This window comes from Armigeres subalbatus, chromosome 2 (assembly GCF_024139115.2).
Source record: "Armigeres subalbatus isolate Guangzhou_Male chromosome 2, GZ_Asu_2, whole genome shotgun sequence".
Classification (NCBI taxonomy): Eukaryota; Metazoa; Arthropoda; class Insecta; order Diptera; family Culicidae; genus Armigeres; species Armigeres subalbatus.
In genome coordinates this window covers 332,989,960-333,007,042 of record NC_085140.1, presented here as the reverse complement: position 1 = coordinate 333,007,042, position 17,083 = coordinate 332,989,960, and the positions used below count along the sequence as shown (strand labels likewise).

General features: G+C 39.2%; 3 protein-coding genes across 13 annotated transcripts in view; all 3 read right to left on the bottom strand.

Annotated features, from left to right (window-relative positions):
• The window catches only part of LOC134212785 (histidine-rich glycoprotein-like), a 299,313-nt gene that overhangs the window by 196,879 nt on the left and 85,351 nt on the right, over positions 1-17,083 (bottom strand). The gene's annotated exons all lie outside the window — the stretch shown is intronic.
• LOC134216945 (NADH dehydrogenase [ubiquinone] 1 alpha subcomplex subunit 13) lies at positions 2,031-2,793 on the bottom strand. The gene is made up of 3 exons (XM_062695708.1): positions 2,739-2,793; positions 2,580-2,682; positions 2,031-2,500 (listed from the first exon to the last, which is right to left on the bottom strand). The coding sequence occupies exons 2-3, from the start codon at positions 2,674-2,676 to the stop codon at positions 2,142-2,144; spliced, it is 456 nt and encodes a 151-aa protein (XP_062551692.1). The 5' UTR covers positions 2,677-2,682; positions 2,739-2,793; the 3' UTR covers positions 2,031-2,141.
• LOC134212777 (zinc finger protein 236-like) overlaps positions 15,847-17,083 on the bottom strand; it is a 33,393-nt gene continuing 32,156 nt past the window's right edge. For all 11 annotated transcript variants that reach the window (XM_062690934.1, XM_062690941.1, XM_062690936.1 and 8 more), the window contains one exon: positions 15,847-17,037. In XM_062690934.1, coding sequence (XP_062546918.1) covers positions 16,083-17,037 — 955 coding nt within the window. In that variant the 3' untranslated portion in view covers positions 15,847-16,082. The remainder of the gene's footprint in view (positions 17,038-17,083) is intronic.

Sequence of the window (17,083 nt, the reverse complement as noted above, 5' to 3'; positions counted from 1 at the left end):
GTTTTATTGCTGGCCTTTTGATTAGATGGTTGTTACTACAGCCTCACAATAGACCTTCAAAGATGGCGTATTACACTATATTCACGAAACACGTGCTGGGATGAATCTTTGCCAATTTTTTATATGGATATTGAAATCTGTAATCTGTTCGACCAATAATGATGAAACGAACTGATTCCAACACTCCTTGAAACAATTAATCACTGTATTCTATATTTAACAGTGGTCAAATGTTCATGGGACACAAGCTTCAGTTCTATTATTCACACACGGTCAAAATGTTCACCGCTATGAAATTTTCACTACTCTATACTGTTAAATTTCATGGAAATTACAGTCTTCCAAGTAGCTCCACCGAAAATAATTATTTCCCTCGTCGCCACTGATAAATTATAAGAGACTTGCGAAGAGCTAATAAAAAATACGTGTGCACTTTTAGATGGTTGAAGACGAAAGAGATCGAATCTGGTTTTATTAATCATCAGTACGCTATTGCTATAATACAGCATATAGAAAGTATACTACACATACATATATATGACATGTTCGAATTATGGTATCGAAAAGGGGTTTAGCCTATTAGGTGAACACATCAGTGAAGACCAGAAGCGCTGCCGTACAACAGCTAACAATCCACGCTGATCGAGATGATGATTGCAGTTGTTGAGATGCCGTAAGGGTAACAGTTAGTGGATGTCTCTCTGGTAGTAACATCTGGTGCTTACTATCATAAGGAATGATTGCATGTTTATTTCTGCCGCCCACTCGGAGAATTCTATCGTTGATATCAATGAAGGGGTTCAGACAACGTAGTGGGTGTATAGAAGTGTGATCCTTTTTCAGCAGTTGAAGCAGTTTCGGATTGGAAAACTTCAACCTGCACTAATCGAACGATCAAAAGTGTGGCCTATTTGAGCTCGTTCACAGTAAGCGACCCTTTCGTTAATTGCTTTCGACGACTTCGAATGTAATCATGCGTAGTCACTCCATAAAGTCGTTGAAGCAAAAGTACAATCAAGCGCTGAAGTTACCTTCTTGAGCAAATTGGCAAACAACAATGCAGCCTCTAATTCAGCGCGTGGGTGGATATCGTTTTTGGCTTTCCCTTCTTCTTCTTCGGCAAAATGTTTGACTTAGGGAAGATCCATTAATTACGTAACGCAAAAATTGGACTTTTTCAACCCCCCTCCTCCCTGTCACACTTCACTTAACCTCCCCCTCCCCCCTCTAAGCGTTACGTAATTTGTGGACGTTCCCTTACTGCACATCAACACCAGTTGTGAAGTTCCATCGTGTAAAATTGACCTCGCGTAGACACAAGCGCCACACGCTTGATCTGATGCATCCGAAAACCCATGAAGCTCAATTCTCACAGCACCGTCCACGATAAAACGGCTAGGTAAATCCATGTCATGAAGTGAATTTAATTCACTTGAACTGGAATGAACTCCAGCGTGCTGCAACGTTTGGTGGTACCGGTTCGTCCCGTTTTGATTCAATTAACTCCCGCATCAAAAGTTATTATATTCAGAAAGGATACAATAGAAGCAAGGTAAATCACATCTGAATTCACTATATGCTAATTAAAATTCTCCCAATAGCATCTATGATCAATAAAATAAATATTGTTAATGTAACATGGGCTGCCAGGGGAAACGCTTGACCCTCATCTTCTACTAGTTGTAGTAAAAACATAGTTGCTAAAATTGGTGACGACTTCAAACCGTATACGTCACTGTTGTCAACTATAGCACTTTCCATGGCTGTTGACTATTATCTCTCCAAAGTATGATATGATGGATCGTCACCACCGATTTAGTAAAATCTCAAGAACATTCCCTGAACGATTACAGTATTAGACACCTAATCCTTCACTAAAAGAACAGCGCTAGATTCAAAGTAAGCTACAAATCATCATAAAATATTTATTTAGGATATATTGGAAAAGTATTTGTGGTTTTACTTCACACTGTAAATATTTGTCCCCAAGTGTTCAAAGTATTTCGGCCTTCAAATTTAACACAATTAGGTACTGTTGACAGACCTACGATTTATTTTACTCAATAAAGTTTCTGCTTCAAACAAACTTCTGAATCTGACGATAACACAGTACCCAAGATAACCAAATAGGCGGTCCCGGCTTAGGTCATCAGCTTCGTGTTCTTGCGCTTAGCCATATCCTTGTAGCTGGAGTGAACATAGAACTCCTGGAAGCTCGGATCCAAAAATTTATCCTTGGGCACCGTTTTGAAGACCGGCTCACCATACCAGGTACCCACTTCCCAACCCTTCACGTCCTTCATCAGTTCCGCTTCTTCGTCGCGGTTTCGCCGCAGCTGCTTAAGATATTCGCGATCTCGCTCGGCCAGCAGCAGCGCATAGATCACGTTTCGTGCCGATCGCATCTCGATTTCGTTGCGATTATTCTCCTTGCAGTTCAGGTAATACAACGACAAACCGAAGGTCGTGAATCCTGCGTAGGCGGCAATCATTTGCCATCCTGTTAAGAGAAGAAAAATCAGCTCAGATGGGAATCAAAACAATCGGTGACATAACCGACTTCAAACGAAAGCACTTACCCTTGAAGTACTTCCTGGCTGGAATCCTCGAAAAGGGAATGCTCTGGTAGCCACCTTTCGGCGGCAGATCCTGCAGCTTCGCCGGGGAGGAACTCATTTGAAACTGGGAAGGTAAATCGTGATAAAATTACAAAATTTTAAGGAATTATAGGAAACAACCTTTGCTCGTAATCACTCCCGCACTGAATCTGAATGACAGCCACTGTGGTTAGTTGTGCTTGTGGGAAAACCGACCCTGTGACAAGCGCGGTGTCATCATCATCAATAGACATAGACCGCTGTCATCATTGAAAAGTAGTATGAAAAAAATTGTGCCTGCACTCAAAATAATTGTCACTTAATTTCCACTATAAAAATCAGGTAGGCTTTAAAAATCGTAATATTTTACGATCTTACTTGTGTCTAATAAAACTTACTCATATGTCATATACATACCAAAAATAAATGTAGTGAAATTTAAATGAAAACATAGAAAACAATATCTATGTTTTTTTCTAGTGAATACTACTTGTCACGAATGTATAAAAATATATGAGTGGGGTACTCAGGGAGAAGTGTATGTTTTGCATCAATCGCTAATGAAAAATTGCGCAGGAACATCATGAGAGCAATTTACAAAATTAAGTCTGAGTATGAAATAAATATTTCACTACTCCATTTTTGGTCCCGTCCGCCTCTAGTGGACGGGAATTATTATCTCTCACAAGAGTATTGCGCAAACTATTATTCCAATTCACTTAAAATCTACGTGTTTGTTGAAATTTCAATTCACTTAAATTTAATTACATTTTGTAGTGAATTGAGAGCAGTGAGTACCATCACTAACAAATCATTTAACTTCTACAAACGAAACTAGATGGAAAATATCCGCATATGTTTTCATGTAACTCTTGAGTGAAAATTATTTTGAGTGCGGGACATCCTGGCTACGATTTGGCGATGGGCTAAACAATAGCATGACAGTAGCCTGGGGAAAACGTCAGGACTGTTTGTATCATAACACAGGATACATTATACTGTTGCGCGACAAAATCGATATGTTGCATAGGGTTCCATATCAAAATACGTGATAAACGCTTTGATGTTGCATAAAGAACAAGAAGCAGATAGATGATAATCGAAAAAAATTCCATACGGGAAACCATACGAAGAAGTTTTTGAAACTCTTCTCAAACATTCTAGAAGCAATTTGATTTAATTAAAACGGTAAGCAGTACGGAGTTGGACTTTTCTTTTTCTATAAGAGACATTTTTTGCCAAACTTATCGGATACCAAATCGTAAGCTCAGGAGAAACGTTCTCCTATAGTGATCCGTATGCGTGGTTAATTTAACTGAAAATTTGTGGTTGTTTTAAAAACATGGCGTAGTCTACAAAATAGTAAAACCGTTACCATGGAATTTTTCTCAGTGTACGATCTGGCGATGGGCTAAACAATAGGATGTCAATAGCCTGGTTTTAGCCCCTACGGCGATGTCTCTAATCTATTAAAATCACGAAAATAAAGTACAAAAAAAATTCATATCGAAAACTTATACTAAAGGCTACAGTGACTATAATAACAGTGTCGTCAAGTGTCAGAATTGGAACAGAATCGTCTGTCAGTTCCATACGAATGCGCGTTCCAAACGAGCAGGAGACCTGTCAAACGTGCCACATGGCGTTACTCTTCTTATAGGACTCTACTAAAGGCGATATCTATTCATCACTCAAAATAATTATCACTTTAATTCCACTATAAAAAGTCATGTAGACTTTAAAAATCGAAACTTTGATCGGTCTTACTGGAATCAAATAAAACTGACTCAAATCACAAGTGCATCTTAATAAGAAATGTAGTGGAATTCATCAAGAAACATAGAAAATAATTTCTATATACTCTTCTAGTAAATTCTACTCAAAATGAATGTATGAAAAATATATGAGTGGGGTTCTCAGAGCGAAATGTACGTTTATTAACAATCGCTAATGAAACATTTTGCAGAAGCATTATGAGAACGATTTGCAAAAATCATGTTTGAGTTTGAATTAATTTTCTACTCCTTTTTTTGCCCTCGTCCGCTTCTAGTGGACGGGATATCAATTACAGGGATATCATAGAAAAAAAAAATCGAATTTTCACTTAAAATTTAAGTACATGGCCAATCGAAAATTCACTTAAATTTTATTTTATTTTCTGGTGAATTGAGAATAATGAGTGCCATCACTAATAAATCATTTAACTTTTACACACGAAACTACATGGAAAATATCTGCATATGTTTTCAAGTAGCTTCTAAGTGAAAATTATTTTGAGTGTGTAAACGTGTTGGGCTGAGGGGTTCAACAAAAGATATTTTAGTTACCAGATAAAGATTGTCGCTTCGGTTCCCTTTGTTCTGTTGTCCGAAACATGTGTGGTACCTAACTGTCAAATCGTATGTATTATCAATTCAGTGCAAATCCGAATTATAGCCGCTAACAAAGTTGGATTTTTCTCACAATTCGTACGTTAAACCTAACTTCGGAAGTGGTGCGCTGTTTTCATTTGGTGATGTGCTATACAGCGCACTACTTCCGAAATTAGGTTTAACGTATGGATTGTGAGAAAAATCCAATTTCAATAGCGGCTATAATTCGATTTTCTACTGAATTTATAATATTTTCCTTCATTGACATTTAGATCCCCTAACCTCGTCAGCAAAAGATGTTCCGGACAGCGACGACAGCGACAATCTTTATCTGGTAACTAAAATATCAATATGGTCATATTTGGCTGTTCGCTGGCTTCTCTCCCCGAACAGCCATGATAGTTGTGTTGTGTCAGTAGCCTAATCTGGCTAAGAATAACGCTACGGATTGCCTATTCCAGTGGTAAAAGTCCCAAAAACTCCAAGTGACTTTGGTGCAGGAGCCTCATTTTCGCAAGGCTACTTTCTACCTTGGTAACCTAGTGAACCTGGTTTTTGCAGCTTTACAGGTTGATTGCTCGACGCCATGTTTTTGCAGCCAACATCTCAGCGTAAAATTCATGATAGTATATGATTTGTTTACAAACATCACATTTGATTCTCATTAGGATACAGAACTGTCAGTGGGATACGGCCGCGCAATGTTGGCTGCAAAACAAACCTATTGTGTGAGATAGGGATGCCACCGGGCTGCTGCTTTCAGTATTCGCGAAGTCGAAGCAAAATTCTTCACACAAACAATGACAGTTCTTTATGGGTTTTTACAGTAGAGCAACAGAGAGGAGGAGATGGCGGCCATGTTTCACTCAAACTCTGACAGATAGCAATGGGATTTCCCATAGGAAGGAAGAGCAGAATTTGCTTCGACTTCGCGAATTGGAATGACAAACTCTCGATCAATGCCGTGCTTGTTAACAACGCTATGGCGGAACCCCCGTCAGGAAATACGTCTATTGTTCGGTTTATTTACCACATGATGAAGCATCTCCTACGGATGCTTTTAAACTAGTTGTCATATATTGTCGCGCTTATCTTTTTTTAGAATGCTGCGGCGGTCTTACGCTCGCAGGCTCGACTGCGAAGGTAAACGTCAAGATAGCCGCCGTGTTAGAAGATAGGCAGAATTTTGCCGCTCAAAAAAAAACCACGTGCTTTTCGCGAAATGACAGGAGTGTTCTATTGTATTAGTGAGATGCAACCGGAGTCACTGAGTACATGGAGAGTGTTTATCATGGCAAGTGCATACGATGGGTAAGATTTTCATTAACTCTGTCGTGTTTAGTGACCGCTGCGATTACCTGAGAAGCAACCCGCAGGAAGCCGCTGTATTCTATTTTATCTCGAGATGCATAATATTGCACTTTAAAAGGCCTTCCGCTAATTGTCGGCAGTGATGCTAATGCTCATCACATCGTCTGGGGTAGCTCGAATATCAATCTGAAAGGCTCCAGCTTGATGGAATACTTGAGTATTACCAAATAGGTTTACTTAACATAGGCAATCGCCCAACCTTTATGGTATCTAATAGAGCTGAGGTATTAGACTCCATCTCGCCTACGCATTCCGTGCAATCCGAAGATTCGGCGATCCCGAAGCTATGAAAACAACTTCTTGAAACAGCCATGTTTATAGAACATCTGTGTAAACTGGAAGTTGGTCTGACCATGCCCTTTGGCATCCATAATCGACGTGGCTCGTAAAATTGGGTTTATCGTCGATCATTACTCCCAGATGCGTTAATGCTCTCATGGACTTAACCACACTTAACTGTGCAGGTCCCTTCCTTTATCATGGCTATCAACCCAGGGCGGTTATGCAATAGGCAAATTTAATAAGAATCTATCCCAGAGTGCGCTGCTTTAGATTGAGTGAAACCGGCTTGTTTACATTCTAGTTTGAATTTTTGATTATCAAAATTATCTCAATATTTATTCCACACACCTCCCTTTTCCATTGGCAATGGGTTTTTCAATCGCTCATCTTTCTACTCCGACCAATCCTGTGTGATTTCGATCGAAATTAACAAATCCGGGAGTTCATAAACTTTGGTCCGGATCGACATTTTTTCAAATTACTCTCAAAAATTGTATGTAACAACTAACCGGATTGATGTGGATTGTGAAGAAAAAAATAATTTATCATCAACTTCCATAGTTTCTGATCTCCCAAAAAGTGTATTTTGATCAGAAAATCGGAAAATGTTCGTCTTTGGCATGTTTCCGTTGAATTATTTTACCACCCATCACGATTTTCATAGTTTTCAATCTAATTACCAGATGTCGAAGCGATCGCTGAGTTTCAAATAAATTTGCCTATACCGCGACTTCTGTCTTGTGTTGTGCTAACGCCAACCTCCTTGATTTGAGCCATTCCTCGACTCTGATAATCGCATATGAAGCTTTAAGTTCAACTTCATCGAGAGTGTCGCCAATAACTTCACGCCGGTCGCGAGATTTAAACGTAATACTATGTCATACGTGATAATCCGGATTAGCAGGAATCGCGTGTTGAAGGACCAGGTTTGGGATTCCATCCGGACCTGGGGCCTTATTCATTATAAGTTTTCTTGCCGCGACGATAAGCTCGTCGTTAGTCACTAGCAGTATCACGTCAACTGACTCGTACGGTGTAACGCGCCAGTCGGATTAATGATGCTTCGGAAACAACCTTGTCATCATTAGTCCGATTTTCCCATCGTAATCAATGAAAATAAATACTAAGGTATGGAAATCCGTATATTGTGTGCGTGCCTTTCGTATATGGCGAAAAAGCTTTCACTACTACATTCGAAGGAGCTCGCATAAGAAGCCGTGCAAATATGTACGTCACCATTTGCTGTTTACATTTTTCATCATCCACTAATACGCTTGCATTTGGTCTTCTTCCTCACCTTCTATCTAGTCTCATTGCATCAGGGGACTGAAGAGAAGGCTGATACGCCTACCCACCATTCATTCAATATGGCGCACAATGTTTCTGTTTTAATTTCGTTTAATTCATGAAAACATAACTTCGAATGTATCGACGAGCTGTTAATATAAAGAAGCCATACAAACACAAAAGGCTCGATATATCTCAAGTAATTGCAAGTTTTCGCCAGGAGAAGTTAATTGCCGATAATTAGCACCAGCTGCGAACGATCCAATCACCCAAAATGAGCGCTGAATTCGGGTATACTACCAAGAAACTGGGTACCAAAAACAGAAGTACCAAAAATGATGGTGGGTAGAGTGCCATTGTACCGCGGATGACAGGCGTTTCACCCTCCTGCATTGCATCGTAATGATTCTTCTAGCAGTTCCGGGTTGATCTACCAGGTACACCATCCTAGGTCAACTGATTGGGTCAGGGGGCTACCCCAAATGGCATAACGAGTTGAATAGCCAGGGGCCATTTGGCATAATAAAGAAAAATAGTCATAACGATTTTAGGGCCATTTGGCATAATGACCATTTGGCATAAATATTCAAAGAATTATAAAAACTCTAGGAAGAAGCTTGCCTTTTTCTGGGCATATGCGTATTTTAAGGAGTGATGTACTTTTACTCCTAACTGGTGGCAACCAAAAAGTGGGATTAAAAAAACGGCTCGGGATAAAAATACAAAGAAGTACAGTTTAATCTGATATATGTTATACAAAGAGTTGTCCTTAGTCTTCATACTTAGACTGATGAATATTGGCCTATTTTCCGTGGTTCGCCGTGCTGCTTCTGATCCTGCTTATGAGTTGCTTCGTGGCTTTCTTTTGCCTTATTCCGGGTAAATGCGTACTTTTAAAGAAGGAGTCATCTACTCTTTTGCTTCATCCCGGGCAAATGCGTACTTTGAAAGAAGGAGTCATCTACTCTTTTGCTTCATCCCAGGCAAATGCGTATTTCGAAAGAAGGAGTCATCTACTCTTTTGGCTTCATCCTGGGCAAATGCATACACACTTAAATCGAGAATTTCAGCTCGGTAATATTTTTTACTGATTTTATTCGGTAAAAGATGAATTGAACCGAGAGCTCAGTTGATTTCAAAGATTTAACTGATCTCTGTAATCATTTTCACCGATGTTTCAGTTGTAAAAAATAAAATACAGAGTTTCGGTAGATTGAATTACCGATCAACTCTGTTCTAAGTAAATGTCCTGCACTTGTCAAAACATTAACCGATCACTCAGTAAAAATTAATTCACTTTACTGAACACCTGGTAAAACAAGTACCGAGTTATCAGTTCTCGACCAGGTACCGCATGTTCCGACGCCATATTTATTTGCGAGTCAGAACGAATTTGTTTCAGTCGAGATTAATGCTACAGGTGGAAATTTCGCTTTATTGGATATTCAGGTTAAAACACGTTTACCATCATGTATTTTTTGCGCTAGTTTGCTAAAAATTTATATGATAGATTTCCAGGACAAATATGAAAAAAAAAACGTATCATCAGCGTGCACAGTCGCTACTGCTATCTCCAATATGTGTTGTGCCGATTTTATGGAACTCGATCTATAATAAGACATCAGGTATGTAGACTCAATAAAATAACTGTTCCCGATAGGATTTTCTCGATTAAAAACGGTCTTATTTTCTAGATATAATAAAACGAATGAGGGTCCTTGCGGCCATCTTTGTGATAGCTTCCCGGGCGATAATGGAATTGAGCTAGTGCTAGAGACAGCAGCAAACATATGTTGTACAGTTTTCTGACTCTAAAAAACTGTAATAAATATGAAAACCTCAGATTGCATGTGTTTTTACTCATTATCAATAAGAAAAATTGAAGTTAATTTCCTTTTAGTCAGTACTATAAATTACTGAAATCGGTAATTTGTTTACAGTTTCATCAGTATATTTTTACCGACTGCTCGGTATTTTTTTGACAGTTCGCTACCATAAATGTTGAACCGAGAGCTCGGTAATTGAATTTGGTTACCGAGGTCACTACCGAGAGCTCAGCTGTTGAGAAATCGGTAATCTATTTACCGAGCCCGGTGAATAGAATTAAGTGTGTACTTTTAAAGAAGGAGTCATCTACTCTTTTGCCTTATTTCGAGCAAATGCGTACTTTTAAAGAAGGAGTCATCTTGTTTTTTGCTTCATCCTGGGCAAATGCATACTTTTAAAGAAGGAGTCATCTACTCTTTTGCATTATTTCGGGCAAACGCGTACTTTTAAAGAAAAAGGCATCTACTCTTTTGCTTCATCCCGGGCAAACGCGTATTTTTAAAAAATGAATCATTTACTCTTTTGCCTTATTCCGGGTAAATACAAAGGAGTCATCAAATGCAGGCAAATGCGTACTTTTAGAAGTCATCTTCTTTTTTGCTTCATCCCGGGCAAATGCATACTCGCAATCGGAAACAATGCCTTTTCCTGCAAATTTCTCAACAACTAGGACCGCTCCTAGGTAACAACCACTTGGAACTGGTGGCGCTCCGCGCCTTCTATCAAACAGAAGTGGAAAATATCGCCAGAAGTCTTTAATCTTCCTGAAATCAGCAAAAGAAGTCAATGTTTACGTTCGCGACTTTCGCCCTTATGAAACAGCAATGTCGATATATTTCTACGATTAACCTTTTTTGTGCCAAATGGTAGTTTTGCTAAACGACCCGTTGTATTTAATTCATTTTTCGAGGATTATGCCAAATGGTCATTATGCCAAACGGTCGTTATGCCAAATGGCCTCGAGGTAGCCAACAAATTATTCCAAATGGTCGTTATGCCAAATGGCCTTTATAGCCTATTCAGATTGGACTATTTATGACTTTGTTAAGTGAGAGGGTATCCAATTATTACGAGGTGTTCAGACTGCAGCAAGATAATATATCTTGACGTTTCCATGTTTCCTCATTTGCACGCTAATACAGGGTTGAATTCAAGGAGAGTTTTAAAATTTAATTTGCGAAATCAAGCATTTGTGTGGCGACAATCGAACATTTTTTTCTGAACAAAGTTTCTACGAAAAAAAAATATTAAAAAAAATATGAAAAGGGATTTTCGAAGAATATTTGAAGCTCTCATTAAGGATAATGAGCGAAGCTACATTCATTAGTTGGGTGCGCCGTTCTTCGGGGAATCAGACTATTCCTCAATTTATTTTTAAATTTAAAAAGTATTTTGATTCTGTACTATGATCGAACGGAGATTTGATAGAAAAAATTATATACTTTTGGGAATTCTCACAAATAAATAAAAAAAGGACGATTGGACCAATTTTCAAGAAATATTATCGAACTAAAATCTATTTCCACCAGTATCTCCATGTATGAAGGGCAACTCAGCAATTTAATTTTTTTTCAAAAATGGAAACTGAACCATTGCGTTCTACTCGACAATCAATGATACAGCTTCTAACAAAATCGAATCGTGTGAATGTGATATAATTTAAACTGGATTTTGGATGAATTAATGCACGTGAAAAATGTTGAAATCCAAAGTATATTAAGCTATTCAAGGAGCAGAATTGAAACAATTTATGAAATCATGTTTATTCATCAAATATATTCGTTTTACAACCATTCCTACGTTTTAAATTGTCTTCCGCATTGGCCCTTGAACTTTGAAAATTTATTCGATTTGTTCTAGAGAGCATCTGTTTTTTAAACAATTCATGTTGAATAAGTGGAGAATAAATAATTATCATCATTATTTTTAATTATATAAAATGCTTTCCACAAAACCATCACAATCCGAGTTATTGTTCAGCGCTCAGAAGATTTCCATCTAACATGCATTCGACCCTGCTGCGACAGAAAGAGCATGACTGTCAACTACGAAACGAATTGAAAACAGAGAGAATTTTCTCTCTGGCAAAGAGAGCGTGACGCTTGTCAGTTTTGTTTTGTTGTATTTCTCCCTGCATCCCAGTTAGAACGAAAGCTCTCTCGTAATAATTGTTCGTAATAAATTCTTTATGGCTCTCTTTAGCGGGTATCTTTTGACAGCGCAAAATGTATGGAATATTACGTAAATAATGACATCATAAAGCGTATTTACCTTGAAACGCCAATTATTATGTCATTAATGGCGTAATCTGAATAGGCTATTAGACATTTAAATCGTTATCGGTTATCGTTATTAACGGTCTTATGCCAAATGGCATTATGCCATATGGGCTTCCCCCGCTCGAAGTATACCCCTCATGAACACTGCTTTCAGGGTCTGCCATCCATCCCGCGCTGCAGAAGGTCAAATTGATACATGATTCACCTCTCGGACCTCTGAACATGGATACCTGCTCCTCGTTCAACAGAACCACGTTCAGTCTCCCTAGCGACTCTAGCAGGATATTACCTGTGGTGTTAGTGAACCGGAATCCCCAGTCCACCGCCCACTCATTGAAGTCACCTGCTACTACTACTAATGGTTTCAGACTAGTTAGTGCGCCAACAAGACTATCTAATATCATAGTCTAGTGTACTGCTTTGCATTCCACCTAGGAGGACAGTAGCAGCTACAAAAGTCAAGTTTTTTATTTGGTTATTACGATAGGGGTGTACGCCGGTCCGATATTCGTCGGCGGCGGCGTTTGTCAGAATTTTGGTCGGCGGCGGCGGCGTTTTCGGCGTCACGCCGAAAGCCATTATAGCCAGCGGCGGCGGCGGCGTGAATCGGCGTGGCGATTTTTTGCATTTTTTTGGGATATTTTCAAGACATTAAGAGAAACTTCAAAATTTTCACAAAAAAATGTTCTTAACTTCTACAGGAGAAACTTCGGAAATTTATGAAAAGTTCCTGTTGATTTTCTGTTGAGTATTTTTCGAAATTTGCACAGAAAATTGATAATTGTAGGAGAGTGCGGCTGGAAGGATGGGTGTTTCACCGTTGGTTTCTCAGTCTAGAATAATAAAGACGGCTAGTTTGGCTTGGCCAACGATAAAACAGAAAATTCTTAAGAATTGTCTCGAAATGTCTCAACGAATGTTCGAAATTATTGGATTTCTAGGGGAAATTCTTTGTACAGTCGACGTTCGGTAACTGAAAGTCATTTAACTGCAGTGCTTTTAGCCGCATTTCGATAGTAACATCTTACACCAGTTTCGCAGTAATCGAACAGCTGAGCTTCAAAACGATGTCAAAGTCGATGATAGCTGCCTAGCGCTGAACAATCATTTGCACTATTCTGACGTCGTCTGACAATTGTTTGCCGTCTAGAATGCGTCGCAGTTATCGAACGCCATTCGCTAACTAAAACGAAAACATGTTGCAGTTATCAAACGACTAGTGTATTGTCCATAAGAAATTCCGTTGGTCAAACTGGTAATTTGGCCTAAAAAGTAGTTTTCCATAACAGGTCGGTTGGCCGAATAGGTCATCGGCCCAAAAATGCTGTTTGGCCGAAATGGTCGTTTGACAGAATGGAACATTTGTCCTAAAATATCGTTTAGTCCAACAGGTTATACGGCCAAATGTCAATAACTGAACGGGTAATTTAATCTAAAATATCCATCCATTTGGCCTTGAAATTTACGTTGAAAAGGCCTATTCTCAAACGACCGTTGATCGAAATTTCGTAACCTCTCTACTTTTTAAGTCGATACTGTCCTTTAAGCCAAAAGCCTAACCAAATCCCATTAAGCCAAATTGAACGTTTATCCGAGTATTCTTTTTTCAAAGAAAGTTGCATAAAGTACATTTTTGGGCCAAATGTCTCTTTCTGCCAAATGACATTTGACATTTGACCAAACGGCATTTTTGGTCAAATGATCTATATTCGGTCAAATGACATTTTCATCCGAACGGCATATTCAGCCAAATGACCTGTTAGGGTAAACAACTTTTTACAAGTCCGACCAAATTTTCCTTTTGGCTGTCCATTGCTTTCGGCCAAACTACATTTTCGGTCAAACCAGTTTTGACCTGATAACAGTTTCCGTTAAACGTTTAGTTTTGCTAAATGGTACTTGGTTTAATGTCTTTTGACCTTAAGGCCTGTATCGACTTAAAAATAGAGAGGCCACGGAATTTTGTTCAATGGTCAATTGTCAAAAAGACCAGTTCGCCAAACAAATGGCCATTTCTGACCATATTACCCGTATGACGTATGACGCGCTGAACCAAATGACATTTTCGATCAAATATCACATTCTGTCAAAAAACTATTTCTGCTAAATGGCATTTTTGGCCAACGATCGTTTCGACCGGACAACCTGTTAGGGCAAACGGATTTTTCGGCCAAATTACCAGTTCGGCCGTCTGTCGCTTTCGGTTAATTCAACTTACGAAGAATTGCTAATCGAAAATAGAAAGAATTTTCCGAAGAAATCCAAGAAACAATCCGATTTGTCCGATGCACTGAAGTTGGCTATGCCAAACTAGCCGATTAGTGATGAACTTCTCCCTGCAAAAAATCACTCTAATAAAGGATAAAAAAAACTAACCGTTTTAATTAATCTAGATTGGGGAAGTCAACGTTAAAGCATCTTTTTTCTAGTCACAATTTTCTGTGTGAATTTCAAAGAATACTCAACAGAAACTCAAAAGGAACTTTCCGTTTCCTGTAGAAATTTGGAAAAACTTCGCGTGAAAACTTTGAAAAGATTTTCATGTAAATCCCTATTTTCTTTGGTAAATCCAAAGAGCTCCTCTTGGTAATTCCAAAGAGTTCTCGAAACTTGAAAGTAGTTAATAATTTTCAATGAATATTCTGGAAAAACTGGAAAATTGTCCACGTGGTATATGGACTGCCCCTTAGTGCCCCTTAGCGTAGCCCTCTAGATCGATTTCATTTAGAGCTTGGTGGTTTTCTTCAGAAGTCATAAAAACGTAGTATTTTTGCATTTGTTCAACTTTCCCAGCGAAAAGTTCATTTATATAAACACAGCTGACCCCAAGACGAATCGATTAGTGAGGAAATTCAACTAAATTGAATGATATGACATCAAACGGTGTACTTATTTTGTTATCGGAAAACAATATCAAAATTAGTTTTCGATTTGCTCTTATCAACAGCAGGAATAGTTCTTGATTGGATGTCATAGTAAGATATTTCTGCTATTACGTCTTGTTATTTTAATCGTTAAAACGACCAAAAAGATATTAAATTAAGTAAACATAATCGATGATTTGACAACATTAAAACAAGTTATCGATTTGCTCTTAAGCTTTGCTCGGGTAGGTTTTTACCAATTAGTCTTTTCGGTTAAACGACATATTCGGCCTAACAACTTTCAGCATTGTGGCTTTCTTCCGAACGACTATTTTCTATTCAAAAATTCAATTTCAATTAGATTTTTTTGGATTTCAACGGAACTTTTTCGCAATTTTCACGCTAAATATTTAGGGAGACCTCTTCAAAATTTAAACAAGATATTATATGGAATTTTCATGGAAATAATTTGTATCTTCACGAAAAATTCTCTGGAGTTTCAACGTGATGTTGTAGAGATCAATCAGGAAATGATACGGAATTTGCACTGAATCTTTGGAGTTTCCTTTGAAAATTTGAATCGGCGTGGAAAATCATAGATCAGCGGCGTGACAAATTTCAAACGGCGGCGCGCCGATGCAAAAATGTCGGCGGCGGCGTCGTGCCAAAAACTGTCGGCGGCGGCGGCGCACACCTCTATATTACGATCCTGGACGTATCATGGGTGTATCATGAATGATGGCCAAATTCACATAGGCCTATATGGTACACCAATAAAATAAAATAAAAAACTTGACGTAATCCCATTAATGACCTTATAATAATTATCTATTGTTTACGTTGACAAAATTCAATTCGAGGATAATTTAAATGAATCGAATTTGTTAAAAATTTATGTACATTCGGAAATAGGAGAAGTTATTTTACTTAATAAAAGACGAAAAACCAAAAAAATAGATTCAGAAAATAAACAGTTTGGGACATTTTTTTTATTTCGATGATTTATGATATCTTATAACTATACCAATTTTTAAGTGCATTCATATCTTACGCTACATGAAATTGAGGTCAATGATTAGGTGAAATTTCTTCTGTCGGGTTGTAGTTTTTCGATGTTACTGGCAAAATAAGCTAAATATATACAGCGTTTAGAAGCGAATAATTGAAACAACTTTCCATTGAAACATGGTGAAATTTTCCCGCCTAATTTGCTGGTTCATTTTTCACCGACACTGCTGGTGGTATCTCCTGTTCAGTAGCCTCCCGACTGTTCTCCGCCGAACCGAACGAACTGGAACTATTCTGCTCCAACAGGCGCTTAAGATTAGGTGAAGAGCTTCCGGCTGAGCGAGCCGATTTCCTAAATGGAGGCAACACCGAATCGTCCAGATCGTCCGCAGCCGTGTTGCTACGGAGAGGTCGCTTACGCAACTCGGCTCGCAGCGCTGGTAACGAGTCCCGTTTCAGTGACCGGCGGGCTTCGTGCTCTTCCGAGGCCGAACTGACCTCTCCGGACTGGCTGGAATCGGGCCGGACCCGTTGCACCTCAATCTGCTCGCTGGAACTCACTTCGTCCTCGTCGTCATTTTTCCTGGAGTCAGGTGCCAGTTCGCCGCGGAGACGTGCCAAAACGTTGGGTATCTCCGAGCGGTGTTCAGCCAAACCTTGTGTGATTTCCAAAATCAACTGACGGCGGCGTTCCATCAGAGTCTCCGCTTGCGTTCGATAGGTGGCAACATTATGCATGAAATCCGGGTGGAACTTTTCAATGTGCTTCATGTAGTTAAACACGCTGGGTTGCACTTCATCACATTCTGCGCATTTGACTCGCCCGTAGGAATGTGAGGAAAGATGTCCGTTGAGGGCTGTAGACCGGGTAAAGGTCTTGTAACAGACGATGCAGGTGAACGGCCGGATCGAAGTATGAACACGACGGTGAATGGCTAAACTGATGCCCAAGGAGAACTTTTTGTTGCACTCTTTGCACTTGTGGCGCTTCTCGGAGTAGTGCATGGCACGAATATGTTGCCGCAGGCCAAAGTGCTCATTGAATTCCTTCATGCAAAATGAACAGCGGAACGGACCGGTATGGATAATCTGCGGGATGTTGACGGGGGCTGCGGCAGATTTTTGGGCCATTATAGGAGGGCGACGAAGGCTGTGGAAGGCGTTTAAAGACCAATAAAATATAAATACAATCACAT

Coding starts and splice junctions, on each gene's coding strand:
- LOC134216945 (XM_062695708.1), bottom strand. CDS start 2,676: ATGAGTTCCTCCCCGGCGAAGCTGCAGGATCTGCCGCCGAAAGGTGGC. Junction 2,501..2,579: donor AGCCAGGAAGTACTTCAAGG/GTAAGTGCTTTC, acceptor TTCTCTTAACAG/GATGGCAAATGATTGCCGCC.